Here is a 17,995-nt window from a genome sequence, read left to right as displayed (position 1 = left end):
TTTTTTAAGTTGGTACCTTTGTTATCCAAATCTATTTAAAAAAAAATGTTTAACCCACAAATTGATATTTAAACTATATTTTTTCTCATTTTAGTAAGTGGTACCTAATTATATATTTTCTTTTCTTTAAGTTGATACCTCTATTAATTTAATTGTTAGTTAAACCATTAAGTTTATTAAAAAGAAAAGGTAGGAGTAGTTTGTTTTCGGTCTGGTTTCAGTTTGTTTGCTATTTTAAAACCTTTTGTATAGACAATTGACTTGGGCCCTAATCTTATAGAATGAACCAGACTTTGTTTATATAAAATAATAATAATAATTAAAAATTATGATGTGACAAGAAAAAATATTATTTTCTTTGGATATATTATTCTTTATTTTTTTAAATGTTTAAATTAATCAAGTCACCAATTTTTTATTCTATTAGATGAGACATTAAAAATTCATAGAGATAAAAAAATATTTAAAAATAAAGAAAATAAGTTGAACTGATCTGATTCTGAAAGCATTAGTATTGATGGATGAAAAAGCGGGTCAAACCGACAATGAACTTCGGAAAAACAAGCATCGCATTGAGTCAGAGAAGTGACTATCGTGTGACGAGTGAAAACAGCTGACTCATCTACATACTTCAAAATTAATACATACGCGAAGTCCAGAATGTTATTTTAGAGATAAACATAAACCAATATTGTGAGAGAAAATATGGCTCAGGCCACTGGAAAAGTGTGTGTGACAGGAGCCGGCGGCTACCTTGGCTCTTGGGTTGTCAAGCATCTTCTCTCCAACAACTACACAGTCCACGGCACCGTTAGACAACCTGGTTCTTGTTACACTACTAACTCATCATCTACTTCTCTTCTTGGGACTTCCCACATATTTCATTGCTTTCGCAGGGGATGCCAAATATGCCCATTTGAATCAACTTGAGAGAGCATCTCACAACCTCCAACTCTTCAAGGCTGATGTTCTGGATTACGATTCTCTTTGTTCCGCCATTACAGGCTGCACCGGTGTCTTCCATGTTGCCTCTCCCGTTCCCTCCACCATCGTTCCTAATCCCCAGGCATGACATGGCCCTACCCTCCATTTCTTCATTAACTTGGTCAAAGGGGCCCGACTTATTTCCAGAACTAGAGCTGTCCCTTTTTCCCCTTTTTTTTATTTTTTTGTTTGGGGGGGGGGGGTGGGGAAGGGGGAGGGGGATGATCTTTTCCCATTAGTTTTGGGTATTACCAGATCTAGCCTAGCCTAGCCTTTGTCGATCACCCTAAAGCAGGGCACCTACCATGGCAAAGCCCCCTTAGGGGTTAGGTTAGGCCTGGACCTAAGAGGAAAATAAGTCAGCTAGATGGAATACGCTTATTGCCCTTATAGTATAGCATACACACTTGGAAAGGAACTATTCCTACTTCCACTTCAACACAGAATCTAAGGGACCTAAACCGGACTCTGTCCTTAGCTAACTATAGTTTCATTTCCTCCTCAAGCCTCATCCGTCACCCCGTAATCTGATGTATGTATGTATGTATGTATGTATGTATGTATTTACTTCTTTTCTTTACAGGAGGAAGTGATTGAACCGGCTGTAAAGGGCACACTTACTGTGCTCAAAGCATGTGTTGAATCCAATGTTAAACGAGTTGTTGTTGTGTCTTCTGTGACTGCTGTTTCCTTGAACCCTAGGTGGCCGGTGGGTCAGATCAAGGATGAGGCTTGCTGGTCTGACAAGGAATACTGCGCAGCAACAAAGGTATATGACTCACTACAAAAATTCTAAATTTCCTAATATCCTTTTTCATTGTTAATAAGCAAATTGCTTTGTTTAATTGTTTGTGCCAGAATTGGTATTGCCTTTCAAAGACAGAAGCAGAGAGTGAGGCTTTTGAGTTTGCAAAAAAGTCTGGACTTGACGTTGTTACTGTTTGTCCTACTCTCATATGGGGGCCACTTCTGCAGTCCACCATCAATGCTAGTAGCAAGGTTCTCATTAATCTTTTAAAAGGTGGTCTCAACTCCTACTTATGCTTCTGCACTGTACTCCAACCTGAGAGCTAGTTGCTTGGCTTTGTGCAACGGGTTTGCATGACCTCAATGTCAATGATACTTCTTATGGTTTTAGATGCAAGCAATTTGTAACCTCGAAACTGAAATTACTTGATATTCTAGATTGGTACCCTGCTACTTCTTTAGGCATAGATTCATTAAGCCCTTGTGGCCTTGCAATTTATAAAATAGTGTCTTGGAGCTTAATTTACTTGGCTTATCAGATTTTAATCTTAAACTTGTGGTAATGGATTGGAGTCCATTGTTGCTGGAGCCAGGACATTATTCTACATTTCTTGTCTTCCAACCATGGTCTTTCAGCAGAAGTTACGAGGAAAATATGGTTTAAAGTGAAAGACATGATAGCTTTTCTGTGGCATTCTTTTTCTATTATGAATCTGTTTGGTTTACACCATTGCAATGCGTTGATGTGCAGAGGGATACGACACTCTGGAAATCAAACTTCGAAAGATAGTTGATGTGCGCGATGTAGCTCAGGCACTGCTTCTGGTGTATGAGAAGCCAGCGGCTGAAGGAAGGTACATATGCACGGCTCACACGATCAAGGCACGTGATCTTGTTGATAAGTTGAGAAGTATGTTTCCTCAATACAATTATCCTAAAAGGTACGTCTCTTGCTGCAGCAGAATACGTAGCACCTTCTAGTCCAATCCTTTAGGAATTTGTATGTTACTTCATCATTATTATTATGCACGGCTTAGGATTTTCATGTGTGATTTTCTTCTTTGTGATCCTCTATCACTTGTGCAATGGCAGCTTTACTGCGGGAGGGGAGGAAGATACGGTTAGTTCAGAGAAATTACAAAGGCTGGGGTGGAGTTATCGGCCATTGGAAGAAACTCTTGTGGATTCCATTGAGAGCTATAAGAAGGCTGGAATCTTGGATTAATATATAAAACAGCCTTTTGGTTGTGATTTTAATTTCTGTTCACTATGTGCTCTAGTTTCCTCCTGGTCGCATGAGATTGCCCACTTGTTGTGTTCAACATTTTCAAAATAATAATGTCATACAACTTGCATTTCTTTCATGCTAAACATTGTGACTATCTAAATAAACAGAGAGATAGTACATGTTTATGGATATAACTATTTTTATTTTTGAAAGGTTGAAGTAGAAGTTGGGTTGGATAATGTTTAGTGAATGAACAAAAACCATAAAACCTTCACATTCTATCAACTGTGGTTTAGACCAGTGTGCAGCGTTTGGTTTGATAACGTATTCTTGGAATCGAATTGGTGTTTTGCTTACTGAAGTGAGGAAAATATTGAACATTTCTTAGTTGCCAGGGATATTGAAACACTTATAACACTAACTTATCAAATTTTCATGCCTCATCATCTAAATTGTCTACCCGTTTCGTTTGATATGCGAATAACCAATATATTACGTCGTAAGGACCAAGGATCTGCTGATAGTCAAAAGTTCAAAAGTATTTCCCAGACAAAATTATTTTCTTTTCATATTATATTTTTGGGTTAAAATACAGATTCGCAACCGTACTATTGTTCAGTATTGAAAAATATTTGTCATTATACTTTAAGCATATGATTAAATTTGCCACACAACTATTATGTGATTGAATTTTACCATTAATCTTGATTTTTAGTAAATTTTTACCAATTAATATTAAATGTAGTGGAAAGTCTAATTTGACGTATCAAATTACGGCAGATCACATGCTTAGTTGTAGAGGTGTTTATGGGCCGGGCCGGGCCAGGCCCATAAAAAATTTCAGCTCGTTTACCAGGCTCGGGCCCGGCCCGAAATATGGGCCTGAGATTTTTGCCCAGGCCCGGCCCGGGAAAAAATATGCGGCCTGAGCCCGGCCCGGCCCGTTTTGCATTAAAATTAAAATTATTTTTTAAATAAAATTAAAACTAATTGTTATTAAAATTAATTGTTAGTAAAATTATCAAATTATTAATTGTTAATTGTATTAATTGTTGTAATAAAATCTAACATTTGATTAGTAAATTTATCAAATTATTACTTGTATTACTTGTTAATTGTATTAATTGTATGGAACAAAAAATGAATAGGAATTGAATGGAACAAAAACATTTATTAGATTTCAAATTTATATATAAACAATAGGAAAATTATTAAATATATAATATAAACCTAAACTAGAAACATCCTTTGCGTTTAAACAATTGACTGAGATAGTCATACTTATTCTATAAGCTAAATTACATATGTACCAAAAAAGAAATTAATGAAATTCAAACTGCATAAATCCAATCTAAAATCTTAAATAGAAGCATCTTTATTTCTCAATCCCATTATTTTCCTACTAGTAGATAAGCAAGTTTAGCTTACGGAAAAATCTGCTAATCTGCAAAATGTTGTACAAAGTAAAATAAAGGAAAATCAAATTAAATTAAATTGTAAAAAGAAAATGTAAATGAAAGCTTACAGTAAAGGAGCTAAGGTAAGCCAAATCAATTTCAATGTCGATTGTTTCTGCAATAAAACAAAGCAAAAAAAGAAGAAGATGAGATTAAATGAATAAACTAAGCTTGTGATCTTAGTAAACATTATAATAAATTCATTAAACTCGAATCCCATGCAATTTCAAAATTCTGAGAACTTTATTTCCAGATATAAACATATAAACAAACATTTACCACTTAATTATTTGATTGAATCATAGATTAACAGAAACCTAATTGACAAATTTGATATAAACTTTTATTATAGATTAACAGACAGAAATGGAAGGGAATATATATATATTTCAACAACACTTTTATTATACACTTCTATAAACTTAGACAGAAACAAACAGAAAATAAGACCCTCATAATGGAAAAATCTTCATAATTGAATTAAACCCAAAAGTTAGGGCATGATCTGTGAATGTAACCATTCTTAATTTCAACCAGAATATTGTACACAAAATACATGCAGAGCATTGGCACATGTTATCTGCATATGTTACCCTATTTAAAGGAATAAACTAAACCCAATTCGCAATTCAAGAGGCCAAAAAGCTAACCTCTAACGTGAATTCAATCTGTAATTAATTTCTCAAAACTTGTTTTATCTAATTTAACATTCTTATATGTCGATGTGGTATAGTTCTAGAATAGTCAACATTGGTTAACATTCAGCAAAAGGATGCCCCAAATGAAGTGTGTGTAACTTCAGTAGAAAGAAGTTGAAAGAAAACTGCAATTAGAAATGAAGTAAGAATGTTAGATTAGATTTCCATTTTTAATTCAAACTATTTCTAAGAAAAAGGAAGAATTGTATTAAATATCCTCCATTGACATGACTCACTACTGACTCTACCCTTTAATATTTTCATAGTATCAACCACTAAATACATGCGTAAAACAAAAATTAAGTAAACAAAACACATCATGCCTGTATGTTTTGTAACTAAAATTAAGCGAATCATCTTAAGAGGTAAAAGAGTGGGTAATCTGCAGAAAGTGGGAACTTAGCATTATCTACTCTTGATTTCAGTCTGCATTTCAGGTAAGCTTTTTGATGCTTTAATGCGTTTTATTTTACATTTGGTATTTATGTTATTGTTGTTTTGATGCTTAAATTCATTGAAAGAACAGTTGTTTTTAATAAAGAGAATGAAAACGAGAAAACTGAAGAAGATGAGCAAACCCGTACATGTACCAAACTCCTCGTTCTTGTATGCTTGCTTCTACTTGTCGATTCGGGAATAAACAAACTGACCGAAGGTGGATCGGTGAAGGTCTTGACGGTAGAGGTGGATCGGTACTGGAAGACCGTCGATTTTGGAAATGGGAAAAAAAGGGAGGAAGGCACAGCCGCACAGCACAATAGATAGGGTTAGGGATTTTGTCTTTGTTAGTGTCAAGGAAATGAAAGTAAATGAAAAACTATTATATTTTAAAAATAAAAAATAAATACATATTTAATATATTTTTGGGCCGGGCCCGGGCCAAAAAAATTTTGCCTGAGGCCCGGCCCGTTTTTTGAACGGGCCTAAATTTTTATCCAAGCCCATATTTCGGGCCTATATTTTTACCCAAACCCTCCCATATTTCGGGCGGGCCGGGCCGGGCCGTTCGGCCCATGGACAGGTCTACTTAGTTGCCAGGACGAAGGAGGCTCTGATGTTTGGACTAGCTAAGTTGTCAATGATAAGAAAACAAGGTAAGTACCTACACTTTGCCTTTTGGTTGCTAAATGTTGTTGTGTGAAATTGTCATGCTAACTGCTAGTCCTAATATTAGATGATTGTTGAATGGTTATCTGGCATAATACATTTCACAAAGATGTTCTGTGTGGTATGCATGATTTGGAAGGGAAATTACCAATGAGTTAGATGAAATAAGGAATGAGAAAAAGCCTTGATTCTATTAGATTCTGTCATACGTTGTTGCTGAATGCACTCGTGATAAGCAAAGCTTCGGGCCTTGCGGAGGGGATACTATGGTGTTCGAGCATCAATGTTCGGATGGTGAATGGAGGAATGTGTGAGATGTAATGGGAAAAGTAAGACCATAGCCGACAGATGTTATGACATCATGTGAAAGCACACCAGAATACCTAAATAGGACTAAAACCATGGCTAAAAGACACTATGACATCCATTGATAGCCCGTCGGGACACTAAACATGGGACAGACCATTAAGACACTAAACACAAGATAGCCCGTCAGGACACAAAACACAGAGTAGTAGCTCACCAGGGTCTAAAGATATGGGGATTGTAATTGGAAAGTCTGCGGTTCATGAAGAATGTCAAGGATAAAAGTGGAGTTCGCGGGGTGACTAGAATGATAAGTCATAAGAAGAAATTAGTTGGTGTGACTAAGGAATATAGACCACTAGAGTAATGAGTGATACCAAGGTTGCGTCTCAACCCAAATATGGTGAAAAGAAATTAGGCTCCTTAGATAAGAGGTGCACATAGTACAACAATACTAGTCCGCCAAAGAAGTTGCAAGATCCACACTATTTAAACAGGCAAGGACTAGCCCGCAATCATATAAAAGCATCCACATAGCTCACACACACATATTTTCTTTGGAAAGAAGTCTTAAAGTAGTCTCAGTTCAGACGATCCGGTTGAGTACCCTCCTCAACAGACAACCACCATTGATATGCCTCATCGTAAAGCAAAGAAACTGCACCCTTTAATTTCTACACAGGAGTGCAGTCGATATCGTTCATAATCCTCTTAATGGCCTTCAACCAATACTCGGATATAGTAAGGGCGACTCCAGTGACACCCCTAAATAACTCAGTTCCATTAGACCGGAGTAATTCAGTTACCGACCCACGGCCCTAGATTCAGAATGGGGTCCAATGACCCTTTCCAACACTCTCAACATGGCTTAGGACAGTGCGTCATCCCCAATCGAGCGGCTTTGAGACCCAGTCTCAGTAGCAGGTGAAACTAGTGCCTCACTCGTGTCCAAGTTCGGCATACCGCCCAGAAAGGAAAACTCAGCTCGAGCCTCCCTACAGAGCCCGCAGCGCCCACAAATACCACGACCGCGAGTTTCACGAGCGCTCATCATAATTTTAAATTTATCTACATTATAAAATTTTATGCATCAGTTCCAGTATTTATTAGATATTTTATGCTCAAGTTATCAGAAGTTCAGAAATATTTCAGAGGTTTCAGTCTCTAACTAACTCAGTACAGTTTTAGGAAGTACTAACTAAAGTGTTTTCTAAATTCAAATATACTTACAGGATCGGCGCCGGAGACTCGGTGTACCATATACTTGCTCAAAATGATCCAAGTTATTTGAAAACTAGTGCTTTTTCAAAACAAAATTTTGGAACCCAAAATTTACAGCCTGAGTTTTGCAATCTAGCTCCAATACCACTAAATGTGAAACCCCAAACTTGGCCTAGACGTTATGGTCGAATCTGGGAGTGTTATGAAGAAGGGTTTTGAAACCGATGATACTTCGATAAAATGTCTGAGTTTTAAAACGTGTTCATTTGTATATTTATTACTGAAATCGTCACATTTTATCCTTTAAGGTTAACCAAATCATTTTATAGTGGAAGTTTGGAAACCGTTAAAATAAAAACCATGCTTATGTTTTCAAAAAAATATTTGTTCGCATGAAATCGATATTTTGTCAAATCGTCGCAGTTTAGAAATCCTAACGCAACCAAACCCAAAAATTTAAACCAAACAGTCAAAAAGTCCGGAAAGTCTAAAAATTACAAAACTCTCACGAAAGCTAGAAATTTAAGTAAAAACCATGAAATAATGATAAATGAAAACAGTTTCCCGTTGAGTTGTTACTGCTGAGCCTCGTCGCACTGACCCACCTATGTCTGTGGATTACTTGAACAGAACAAACAAATAGATGTGAGTTTACGTAAACTCAGTGTGTAACCCAACAGAGATAGACATGCAACATACACAGAATCTCATGATCAGTTAGATATAGATTCGGACCTAAGTCCATAACAGATACAGATATCAAACTCAAGTAAACAGAACAGATATACAAAATCCTACCTCCATCCTCTGCACACCATCTTCGACCATCCCATCACACAATGTGGGGTTAAAAACACCAACCCATCCCTACACACTATACAGTGTCGATGCGACACATAATAGAAAATATGCAGTCAAGCTGCCAGAATATAGGCGAAGAGTCGCCATATAGATCACTTCCTCCACATATACAATTCTCATCCCAAACACAGTTACAGAATACAGATACAGATATATCAGATTAAACATGCTTAATATGCTCGTATATAGATAGATACATACTTAAACAGTACAGTCAAACATATGTATCAGTATCCTACTTAGATTAGTCTATCAGAATATCAAATCACATGAAATAGGGTTTGGTTAGCCCTTGCTGACCCTACGGTAGACCCACAGTCGATCAGAACGACCTATGCAACCCTAGGAAAAATTTCAGAAGCCTGGGCCCACATGCCTATGTGGGTCCACATGCCCTAAATTGGCCTTGCCCATGTGGCCTACATAGTCTGGCCCAAAACCCACACGCCTAACCTGGCCTAGCCCATGTGGCCCACACGATCACACTCGTACCGACACACGGCTGTGTCTTGTGCACGGCCACGCTTCGTCAATCACACGGTCGTGTCTCACACACGGCCGGTCACACACCTGTGTGGCATTGACAGACTCCATTTTCAGCTTTTATCGAAACTCGATTTTTTGTGTTAGGAGTACACACCTGGTTCGTTTCTGGAGCAAATGCAATCTCAAGACCACCAAAATCTATAATTTGATTAAGGATACCAAGTCAAAAACCAAAACAATCGAAGAACTAAAAACCCCCAAAATCGAAGTGCTCACCTTAAACAAAACGATGCTCCTCAACACCTAACTCGTTGAAGGATTAAATGCTTCTTGTGATCCTCCTAAGCCGATCAAACAACATTAACAATTAATCCCACACTCGGGTAATTACAAACATACTTTTCACAATAGAAATTTATGAGACAAATAGCGAGATTAACAGAATAAAACGCTACTTACAGAATACCCAACAACAGATCAATTTCCCCATCCACAATTCGTTTGAAGGGCGCAAGAATAAAAGAAACCCCAACCAAAAGTAAAAGAAAAGGGCGGAAATAAATGGAGAAGAAAAGAAAAAAGAAAACTTGAGAGTTTGGAAAAACATCAAAATTGAACAGAAATTTCAACAGGAGAGAGAAAACAAAATAAAAAACCTCATAATTTTAATTCCACCCAACACTCTCAGACAACTGAAGCAAAAATTATCACCCACACTCATGCAAGAATTTGAACACAAGATTTCCAACACAATAACTCCTTACCACTCGAATTAGCAGGCTCATTCTAATATGGCTTTACAAACAATTTTATATAAGCCCACCCACTAGGGATAAGACTTGAATCAAAAATAAAAGAATTTCTAAATGTGGGACTTGAACTCAAAACCTCTTAGAGATACTCAGAACATCTAACCACCGAAGCAAATACATATTTTTGTTAAGATTTACAAAAACAAAAAATAAATTATTTAAGGCGTTACAAAAATTTTAAGACAAATTTGGTTGAATTAAGTGTTGTCTTGTTGAGGTTATACATGCTGTCCAATACGAAAATGTTAGGACAAATTTGGTTGAATTAATGCTGTCTCGTTGAGGTTATACATGCTGTCCAACGTGAAATTTTTAAGACAAATTTGTTTGAATTAAGTGCTATCTTGTTGAGGTTATACATGCTGTCCAATGTGAAAATTGTAAGACAAAATCGGTTGGATTAAGTGCATGACCGAATGTGGTTTTACAGACTGTCCAATGTAAAAACAAATTATGATAATTCGATTGGGCAAAACATGTTGAGGATTCAAAGCTGTCAAAATTTAACATTTTTATGGTTGTTCGGTTGAGCTTTATTGTTGGGTCCAAAGTAGAATATGTGCTTACTGAATCTAAAGACTCGTTAATGTGTCCAAAACTTGTATCAATGCTGTCCAAAACAGAAACTTTAATCATTATGTTATGCCGATTTTTATTCTGGTGTGAAAGAAGTTTAAATGATTATCCAAAGCTGGTGACATCCAAAATATCGATTTAATACTCTACTCGATTGGTTGCGACATTTTATTGTCAATGGGAAGATTAAACGTGCATGAAAGATAGGTATAAATATATATACTATCGTATGTGTGGATGTTTGTATTGAAATGTTTTGGACTGGGAAGAAACGAAAATGTGGGTGAAAGAAAAATATAAGCTACATGTATGTAAATTATGGCTTTGCGGAGGTTCGGTGGATGAGAACGGGAATCAGTATTTGATTATCGATATGCATATCGTACCTGATTCAGTTCTTGTTCTTACTTTGTTTATCAATATGCTAAGTTCTGTGTTGAACTTATTGGATTTAGAAATCGCTGGTAATTGATATTGTACTTATTTCTCCTTATATTTGATTGGGGTGATTTGAAGTATGTTGGATATCTGCAACTTATTCGTTCTCTTTTGTTTTTCTGTTCCAGGTTCTTTCATTTTGTTCTCGGACTTCAAGGGACTCAGCCAGCCTTCATTTTGTAGCTTTTGGTAATATGTACATACTGGGGAATTAAATGTACTTCATCCTGTTTACTCCAAGTTTACCAACTCTTAAATATAAATTTGACAAGTAGTAAGTTCGGTGTATCTCTCTTCAAATTTCACAACCGATTATATATATATATTTAGGTTATTACTAAGAAAAAAAAAGTTGTTTAATACCATTTGTTGGCAAAAAAAAATTGTAAACATAGAAAAAAAAGTAAAATTTAGGTTCCAATTTGTGTATTAAGTTAATATTTAAAAAATAAATATATAAATTAAAAAATAATTTTTTAAACATATTCTGTCAATGTATCAATTATTAACCTTAAAATAAAATGGTTAAAAGGAAAAAATATTAAAAAATTGTTAAATGATGAAATATTTTATCAAACTGTTACCCCTTGGTATTAGCTAAAATGAAATGAGACACAGAAACGAACACTAACATATTAAAATATTGATGGAAGCAGGGGGAATATAGGGGCTGCTATATTAAAATATTGATGAAGCTGGGGCGAATACAGGGGCTGCTAGTGCTAGGTGATCTAAAATTTCTAAAATTTTAAATTAATAAAAATAAAATTATACTTTTAACTTCTTTAAGATTCATAAAATTTTAATTTAATTTTTTAAAATTTATATTTTTATTATTACAAAAATTATGATTTAATTTCGACCCGGTGGAGATCTATGGACCAACAACCATTCTTGTGATTGTTCTCCACATCCTCATTAATACGCGACTCGTCTTCCTTGGAGAGGCCTGCCCCTTGCGTTCATGCTCTCATCACAGGTTCAACCAATCCACCCTTAGTCCTAAGATTCTTTTTTCAGTTTTGGGAGTTACTACTGTGCCAATTGGTTTGCAAGCTTTATTCATCTTGTTTTTGTTGAGGAAGTTTTTATTTTAAAATTTTAGAATCATGCAATGTATTAAACTTTATAGAATTAACAACAATTTGATACTTTTTAAGTGCTGGTGACAGAAAAGAAAAACAAAACAAACTCTATTTTGTTAAAAAAGAGTCACCGACCTTGGTTGTAAATAAATAGGCGTTGTGTCCAGAATGTTATAGTAGAGATAAACCAATAGTGTGAGAGAAAATATGGCTCAGGCCACTGGAAAAGTGTGTGTGACAGGAGCCGGCGGCTACCTTGGCTCTTGGGTTGTCAAGCATCTTCTCTCCAACAACTACACAGTCCACGGCACCGTTAGACAGCCTGGTTCTTGTTACACTACTAACTCATCATCTACTTCTCTGCTTGGGACTTCCCACACCTTTTTAATTTCATTGCTTTCGCAGGGGATGCCAAATATGCCCATTTGAATCAACTTGAGAGAGCATCCCACAACCTCCAACTCTTCAAGGCTGATCTTCTCGATTACGATTCTCTTTGTTCCGCCATTCCAACTTATAAAACTAATTTCTTTTTTAAATTCATTTATTAAGATTGAGTTATTTATGGTAGATATCAAAATTTTTAAAGAAAAATCATAAAAAATTTTGGTATAAGTCAAACTATGCCAAATTTTCTAACGAAAACTCAAAATTCAGATTCTTTTAGACAAATTTTCTTATAAATACAATTCAACTAATAATAAATTGAAAACGATTATATTGTTTTGGTTAATAAACGTTATCAGGATAACTGGTAATTTAATTTACTATATAAAAAAATAATATAAAAAATTTTGTTATGATCCAATTACAAAATATCAAAAATATTTAAGATATGAATTTATAAATTCCGGTATACCACTATTTCTAACATTTTAGTTTTAATTAAATTATCAATTTTCTTGGTAACACTTATTAATCGAAATAATATAATTTTATTCGAGGATATATTTAAAAATATTGAAAATTAGCTAATTAAAGAAAATTAGTTCAAACAATTCGAAATTTTGGTTTTCATTTAGAAATTTTGTTGTAACTTTAGAAACATATACGGTTATACCAAAATATCTAATGAGATACTCTTAGAAATCCATAGAAATATCGGTACTCCATTTTAAATTTTGGTATATAATATATTGGTATTTTGTTAAAAATTTCTAACAAAGTTCCGTAGAAATGTTGTTATATAGCAAAATATCTAATGATAAGCTCTAACAAATTTTAGTATTTCGTTAGAATTTTTTGTATAGGCCTATGTAACATGATTTTGATATACCAAAATTTCTAACAAAGTCACATAGAAATATTGGTATTCCCTTAGAAATCTTAGTAAAGGCTTGTGTAACAATGATTTTGATAGACTGAAATCTCTATCAAAGCCCATGGAATATTTGTATTCCCTTCAAAATTGTAGTATATACCAAAATATCTAAGAGGATAATTTTGATATCTTTAGAAACTTCCGTATCTACCAAAAATACTTAGTTATATAATTGTTATTTCGTGTTTGGGTCATATTAAATTTTCTTATATTATGATATTTTGTCATATCTATATTTAATTTTTAATTAAATTAACAATTTCTTTAATAACACTTATTTTTTCGTCGAAGTGTCTATGCAAAAATTTCGATATTTCCAAATATTTAAAGAAATTATCTAATTAATGAAAAATGTTTTAAAAGATTTGAATATTGGTGTTTTCGTTAAAAAAAACAGTATCACTTGAGTAACCTATACCAATATTTCTCATAAATATTTTTTGGTATTTCATTAAAAATTTTGGTAAATGTTTATAAATTCGGATTTTGGTAAATCAAAAATTTTAATTGTATTTATAGAAATTTCCGTAATCCATTATAAATTTTGGTATATACCAATATATATAAGGATATGCTATTAGAAATATTTGTATTTTATTAAAAATCTTAATATGAGCTTGTAAATCTAAATTTTGGTAAACCAGAATTTCTAACAACGTTCCATAGGAATATTGGTACATACCAAAATATTTAAGGATAATCCCTTAGAAATTTTAGTCTCTCGTTAGATTTCTTGACATAAGCTTGTGCAATATGATTTTGGATGTAAACCAAAATTTCTAATAAGCCCTCATAGAAATATTTGTATTCTCTTATAAATTGCGGTATATACCAAAATATCTAAGGACATGCGCTTAGAAATTTTGGTATATCATAATTTCTAACAAGGTTTCATAAAAATTTCGGTTATAACCATAATATCGAGGGGTATAATTTTGGTATCCTTAGAAATTACGTTAATTTTATATGTTAAATAATAATTATATATATTTATATTAAATCACTAATTCAATAACAATTAAACCTATTACCCAAAACCTAAAAAAAATTTATCCAACTAAATAACTCAACCCAAAATATAAAATTTTAAAAATCATATTTAATACACTAAAATATTTATTATATTTATGTGCTTTTTAATATAATAAAACATTTATTATATTTATGGCAGTATTTTTAATATAAATAATTTTTAATGTATTAGAAAATTTTTATTTCAGCTTTTTTTTAGTGTATTTAGTGTATTATATTTTTAAAAGTTTTTTTAAATAAAATAGACAAATCGAGTTGAACCTAAATTTATCCTTTTTAAATTGGGCTGGAGTTAAACAAAAAGTAAACTCATTTTTTAAGTCGGGCCGGAGCTTAAAAAATTAATTTAGAAGCTTTGTATGGATTTAACTCAACCTATAAACACCTCTACACTAGAACTACCATAGAGCCTTGTACATGTAGGGCTAGTTTGGCAATGCTTTTGAAAAGTGCTGTGGAAAAGTGCTTTTGAAAAGTTTGGTTTAAAATTGGAGTGTTTAGCATTGCTGTCAAAAAGTACTTTTGAGAAATAAAATGTTCATTTTAGACATGTTATTATCAAGTAACAAATATGCATTTAAATAATATTTAAATTAGTTAATATTATTATATTTTAGTAAGAATATAAAAAAATTATTATAACTTGTTGTTAATATTTTAATATATGAAATATAAATTTTAAATGTTTTTAAGCAATAAATATTAATTATTTATAAAATTTAATTAGAATATATAAACTATATTTTAAATATTTAAATATAACCATTAAATATTTGTAATTAGTATTTTAAAAAATATTTATTTATTTTTAATTAATGATTTTAACATATTTGTAATTAAGCACCAAGAAATAAAAAAGGAAAGTACTATGTTATTGGAGGGATAAAAAAGTAATTAAGCACCAAAAGTGCTTTTGGGAGAGGAAAAGCTAAAATTTTTAACTTCTCATTTTCAGAAGTGTTTTTTTAAAAATTTCAACCAAAAGCAATTTGTTTAGCACAGTTTTTCTTCCAAAAGTGCTTTTAGAGTCAAAAGTATTTTTTTTAAGTAATGAAAAACAGACTCATAGTCTCCTACCAAAAAAATAGACGCCCTTAAGCTAGTTATTGGTAGTTATGGATTTAAAAACTGAATGTGATTAAATCATAATCATAATTATTTATCTAGCAAAAGACATCATTTAATTACAATTTAGATATACGACTACTTTTGGTTTACAGGTGGAAGTGATTGAACCGGCCGTAAAGGGTATACTTAATGTGCTTAAAGCATGTGTTGAAGCCAAGGTTAAACGAGTTGTTGTTGTGTCCTCTAGAGGTGCTGTTGCATTGAACCCTAGGTGGCCGGTGGGTCAGATCAAGGATGAGGCTTGTTGGTCTGACAAGGAACACTGCGCAGCAACAAAGGTAATGAATATGTGACTCAAAACAAGTTTCCTGATATTCTTTTTCATTGTTAATAAGCAAATATGACTTGTCTGAGTGTTTCTGCCAGAATTGGTATTGCCTTTCAAAGACAGAAGCGGAGAGTGAATTTTGAGTTTGCAAAAAGCTCTGGGCTTGATGTTGTCACTGTTTGCCCATCTCTCATATTGGGCCCACTTCTGCAGCCCACCATAAATGCTAGTAGCTTGGCTCTCGTTAGACTTTTAAAAGGTGGATTCTACTTCTACCATGCCCACATATGCTTCTGCACTACTCCACCGCGACATCTAGTTGCTTCCCTGTTTTTGTGGAAAGATGATAACGTTAATGTTAAAAAGAAGATTCATCTTAGACTTGGTATTATAAAGTAAAGGTCTAAAAAACATGATATATTTTCTTGTGGCATTCTTTTCAATCCTAATTCTGTTCGGATTTCATGTCGATGCGCTGCAGGATACGATACTCTGGAAGAGAAAAGTCGAATGATAGTTGAATTCAAAGTTCGAATGATAGTTGATGTGCGCGATGTAGCTGAGGCATTGCTTCTGGTGTATGAGAAGGCAGAGGCTGAAGGAAGGTACATATGCATGGCTCACTTGACCAACCCACGTGACCTTGTTGATAAGCTCAGAAGTATATTTCCTCAATACGATTATCCTAAAAGGTACATCTCTTGCTGCAGCAGAATCTGTATGTTATTATTATACATGGCTTGGTGTATGATTTTTCTTCTTTGTGATCCTCAACCACTTGTGCATTGGCAGATTTATTGAGGGAGGGGAGGAAGATATTCTTAGTTCAGAAAAATTACAGAGGCTGGGTTGGAGCTATCGGCCATTGGAAGAAACTCTTGTGGATTCCATTGAGAGCTATAAGAAGGCTGGAATCTTGGATTAATATATAAAACAGCCATTTGCTTATGGTTTTTATATCTGTTCACTGTGTGCTCTGGTTTCCTTCAGATCGCATGGGAGTGCCCACTTGTAATCTTCTACTTTCAAGACAATCTCAAGAACCTGCATGTCTTTAATGCTCTATTTTTGTGTCTTTATATTTTTATATAATATTTTATTATAATAAAATTTCAACCTAAAATATCAAAAATTTCAATACTTCAACTTAACTACTAAAGTAAAGTCTCATCTGATATTTATATAAAATTTTATAATATATCTTCCTTAAAATAATTTCCCACAAAAATCTATATATATATATATGTACTCCTGGTAAATAGGGTATCTAATATATTTTCTTCCAACACATTTGAAAGTTATTTGGTATATTAATGCCATTTTAGATGGGCGGTGTGTTTATTTGTAGTTAGTGTAAAAACAGCAGTGACAATATAATTAGATACTGTAATGTGAGACAAAAAGAAAAATAAACGCATTGCACTGAAAGTAAACACCTATCCAAAAGGGCCCTAAGTAAAATATTATATATATAAATTAAAACAGACAAATATCCTTTATTTAACTCTACTAATTAAATTAAAAAAATTCTATTGACAATGTAAAGAATAATAACCTTATATATATAAATATATAATTGCCTTATATCAAAAGGATTTTAACTTATACCAAGAGTTAATAATGATATTTTTTGTAGTTTGACTTTATGACTAAATAACTATCTAATTAATAAATGAATAATAGGAACTTAATTATATGTTATTTTAGTCTCTACATTACATACGTCCAAATGTAATACATGCACGGACGAGATTACAGTATGGCACCAAAAGAGCTGAAGGAACTGAAAGTGTAGCTTTAGGAACTTCTTGATAGATGATTTATTAGACCTAGTGTATCTCCATGAGGAGCACCAATACTCTTTGCCAAGAAGAAGGATGGTAATATGAGGATATGTGTGGATTACTGGCAACTGAACAAGTGAACAATAAAGAATAAGTATCCACTATCTAGGATCGATGATTTGTTCAATCAGTTTCAAGGGGCGTCTGTATTTTTCAATATTGATCTGAGATTTGGGTACCATCAGTTGAAGGTAAAAGAATCTGATGTGCATAAGACCGTCTTTAAGACTCGTTATGGTCATTATGAGTTCCTAGTTATACCTTTCGATCTGACTAATGCTCTGGCTGCATTCATGGATATCATGAATAAGATGTTTCAGCCGTATTTGGATCAATTCATGATTGTGTTTATCGGCGATATTCTGGTATACTCTAAGACCGAGGTTGAGCATGATG

General features: G+C 33.5%; 1 protein-coding gene, 2 long non-coding RNA genes and 1 pseudogene across 3 annotated transcripts; 3 read left to right on the top strand and 1 right to left on the bottom strand.

The window, feature by feature from the left end:
* Nucleotides 1-476: 476 nt before the first annotated feature.
* Nucleotides 477-3,171, top strand: LOC107904869 (cinnamoyl-CoA reductase 1). The gene is made up of 6 exons (XM_016831380.2): nt 477-823; nt 897-1,066; nt 1,568-1,753; nt 1,843-2,005; nt 2,483-2,672; nt 2,824-3,171. Exons 1-6 carry the CDS (start codon nt 706-708, stop codon nt 2,954-2,956), a joined length of 960 nt encoding a protein of 319 aa, XP_016686869.1. The 5' UTR covers nt 477-705; the 3' UTR covers nt 2,957-3,171.
* Nucleotides 3,172-4,110: 939 nt separating this feature from the next.
* Nucleotides 4,111-5,933, bottom strand: LOC107904871 (uncharacterized). Its single transcript, XR_001686373.2, has 3 exons — nt 5,699-5,933; nt 4,485-4,531; nt 4,111-4,403 (listed from the first exon to the last, which is right to left on the bottom strand). It is a non-coding gene; the product is annotated as an uncharacterized lncRNA (long non-coding RNA).
* On the top strand, nt 5,068-5,836 carry LOC107904872 (uncharacterized). Its single transcript, XR_001686374.2, has 2 exons — nt 5,068-5,551; nt 5,641-5,836. It is a non-coding gene; the product is annotated as an uncharacterized lncRNA (long non-coding RNA).
* Nucleotides 5,934-12,170: 6,237 nt separating the features above from the next.
* Nucleotides 12,171-16,730, top strand: LOC107904870 (cinnamoyl-CoA reductase 1-like; annotated as a pseudogene).
* Nucleotides 16,731-17,995: the final 1,265 nt, after the last annotated feature.

The sequence above is a fragment of the Gossypium hirsutum genome, chromosome D05 (genome assembly GCF_007990345.1).
Source record: "Gossypium hirsutum isolate 1008001.06 chromosome D05, Gossypium_hirsutum_v2.1, whole genome shotgun sequence".
Classification (NCBI taxonomy): Eukaryota; Viridiplantae; Streptophyta; class Magnoliopsida; order Malvales; family Malvaceae; genus Gossypium; species Gossypium hirsutum.
The sequence above is the reverse complement of the archived record's forward strand: the minus strand, read 5'-3'. Positions and strand labels throughout refer to the sequence as shown.

Bases quoted from the DNA above. Each gene is read 5' to 3' on its own strand.
- LOC107904869 (XM_016831380.2), top strand. From the start codon at position 706: ATGGCTCAGGCCACTGGAAAAGTGTGTGTGACAGGAGCCGGCGGCTAC. The intron at 824-896 runs GTTCTTGTTACA...TTGCTTTCGCAG, and splicing joins CGGCACCGTTAGACAACCTG to GGGATGCCAAATATGCCCAT. The intron at 1,754-1,842 runs GTATATGACTCA...TGTTTGTGCCAG, and splicing joins AATACTGCGCAGCAACAAAG to AATTGGTATTGCCTTTCAAA.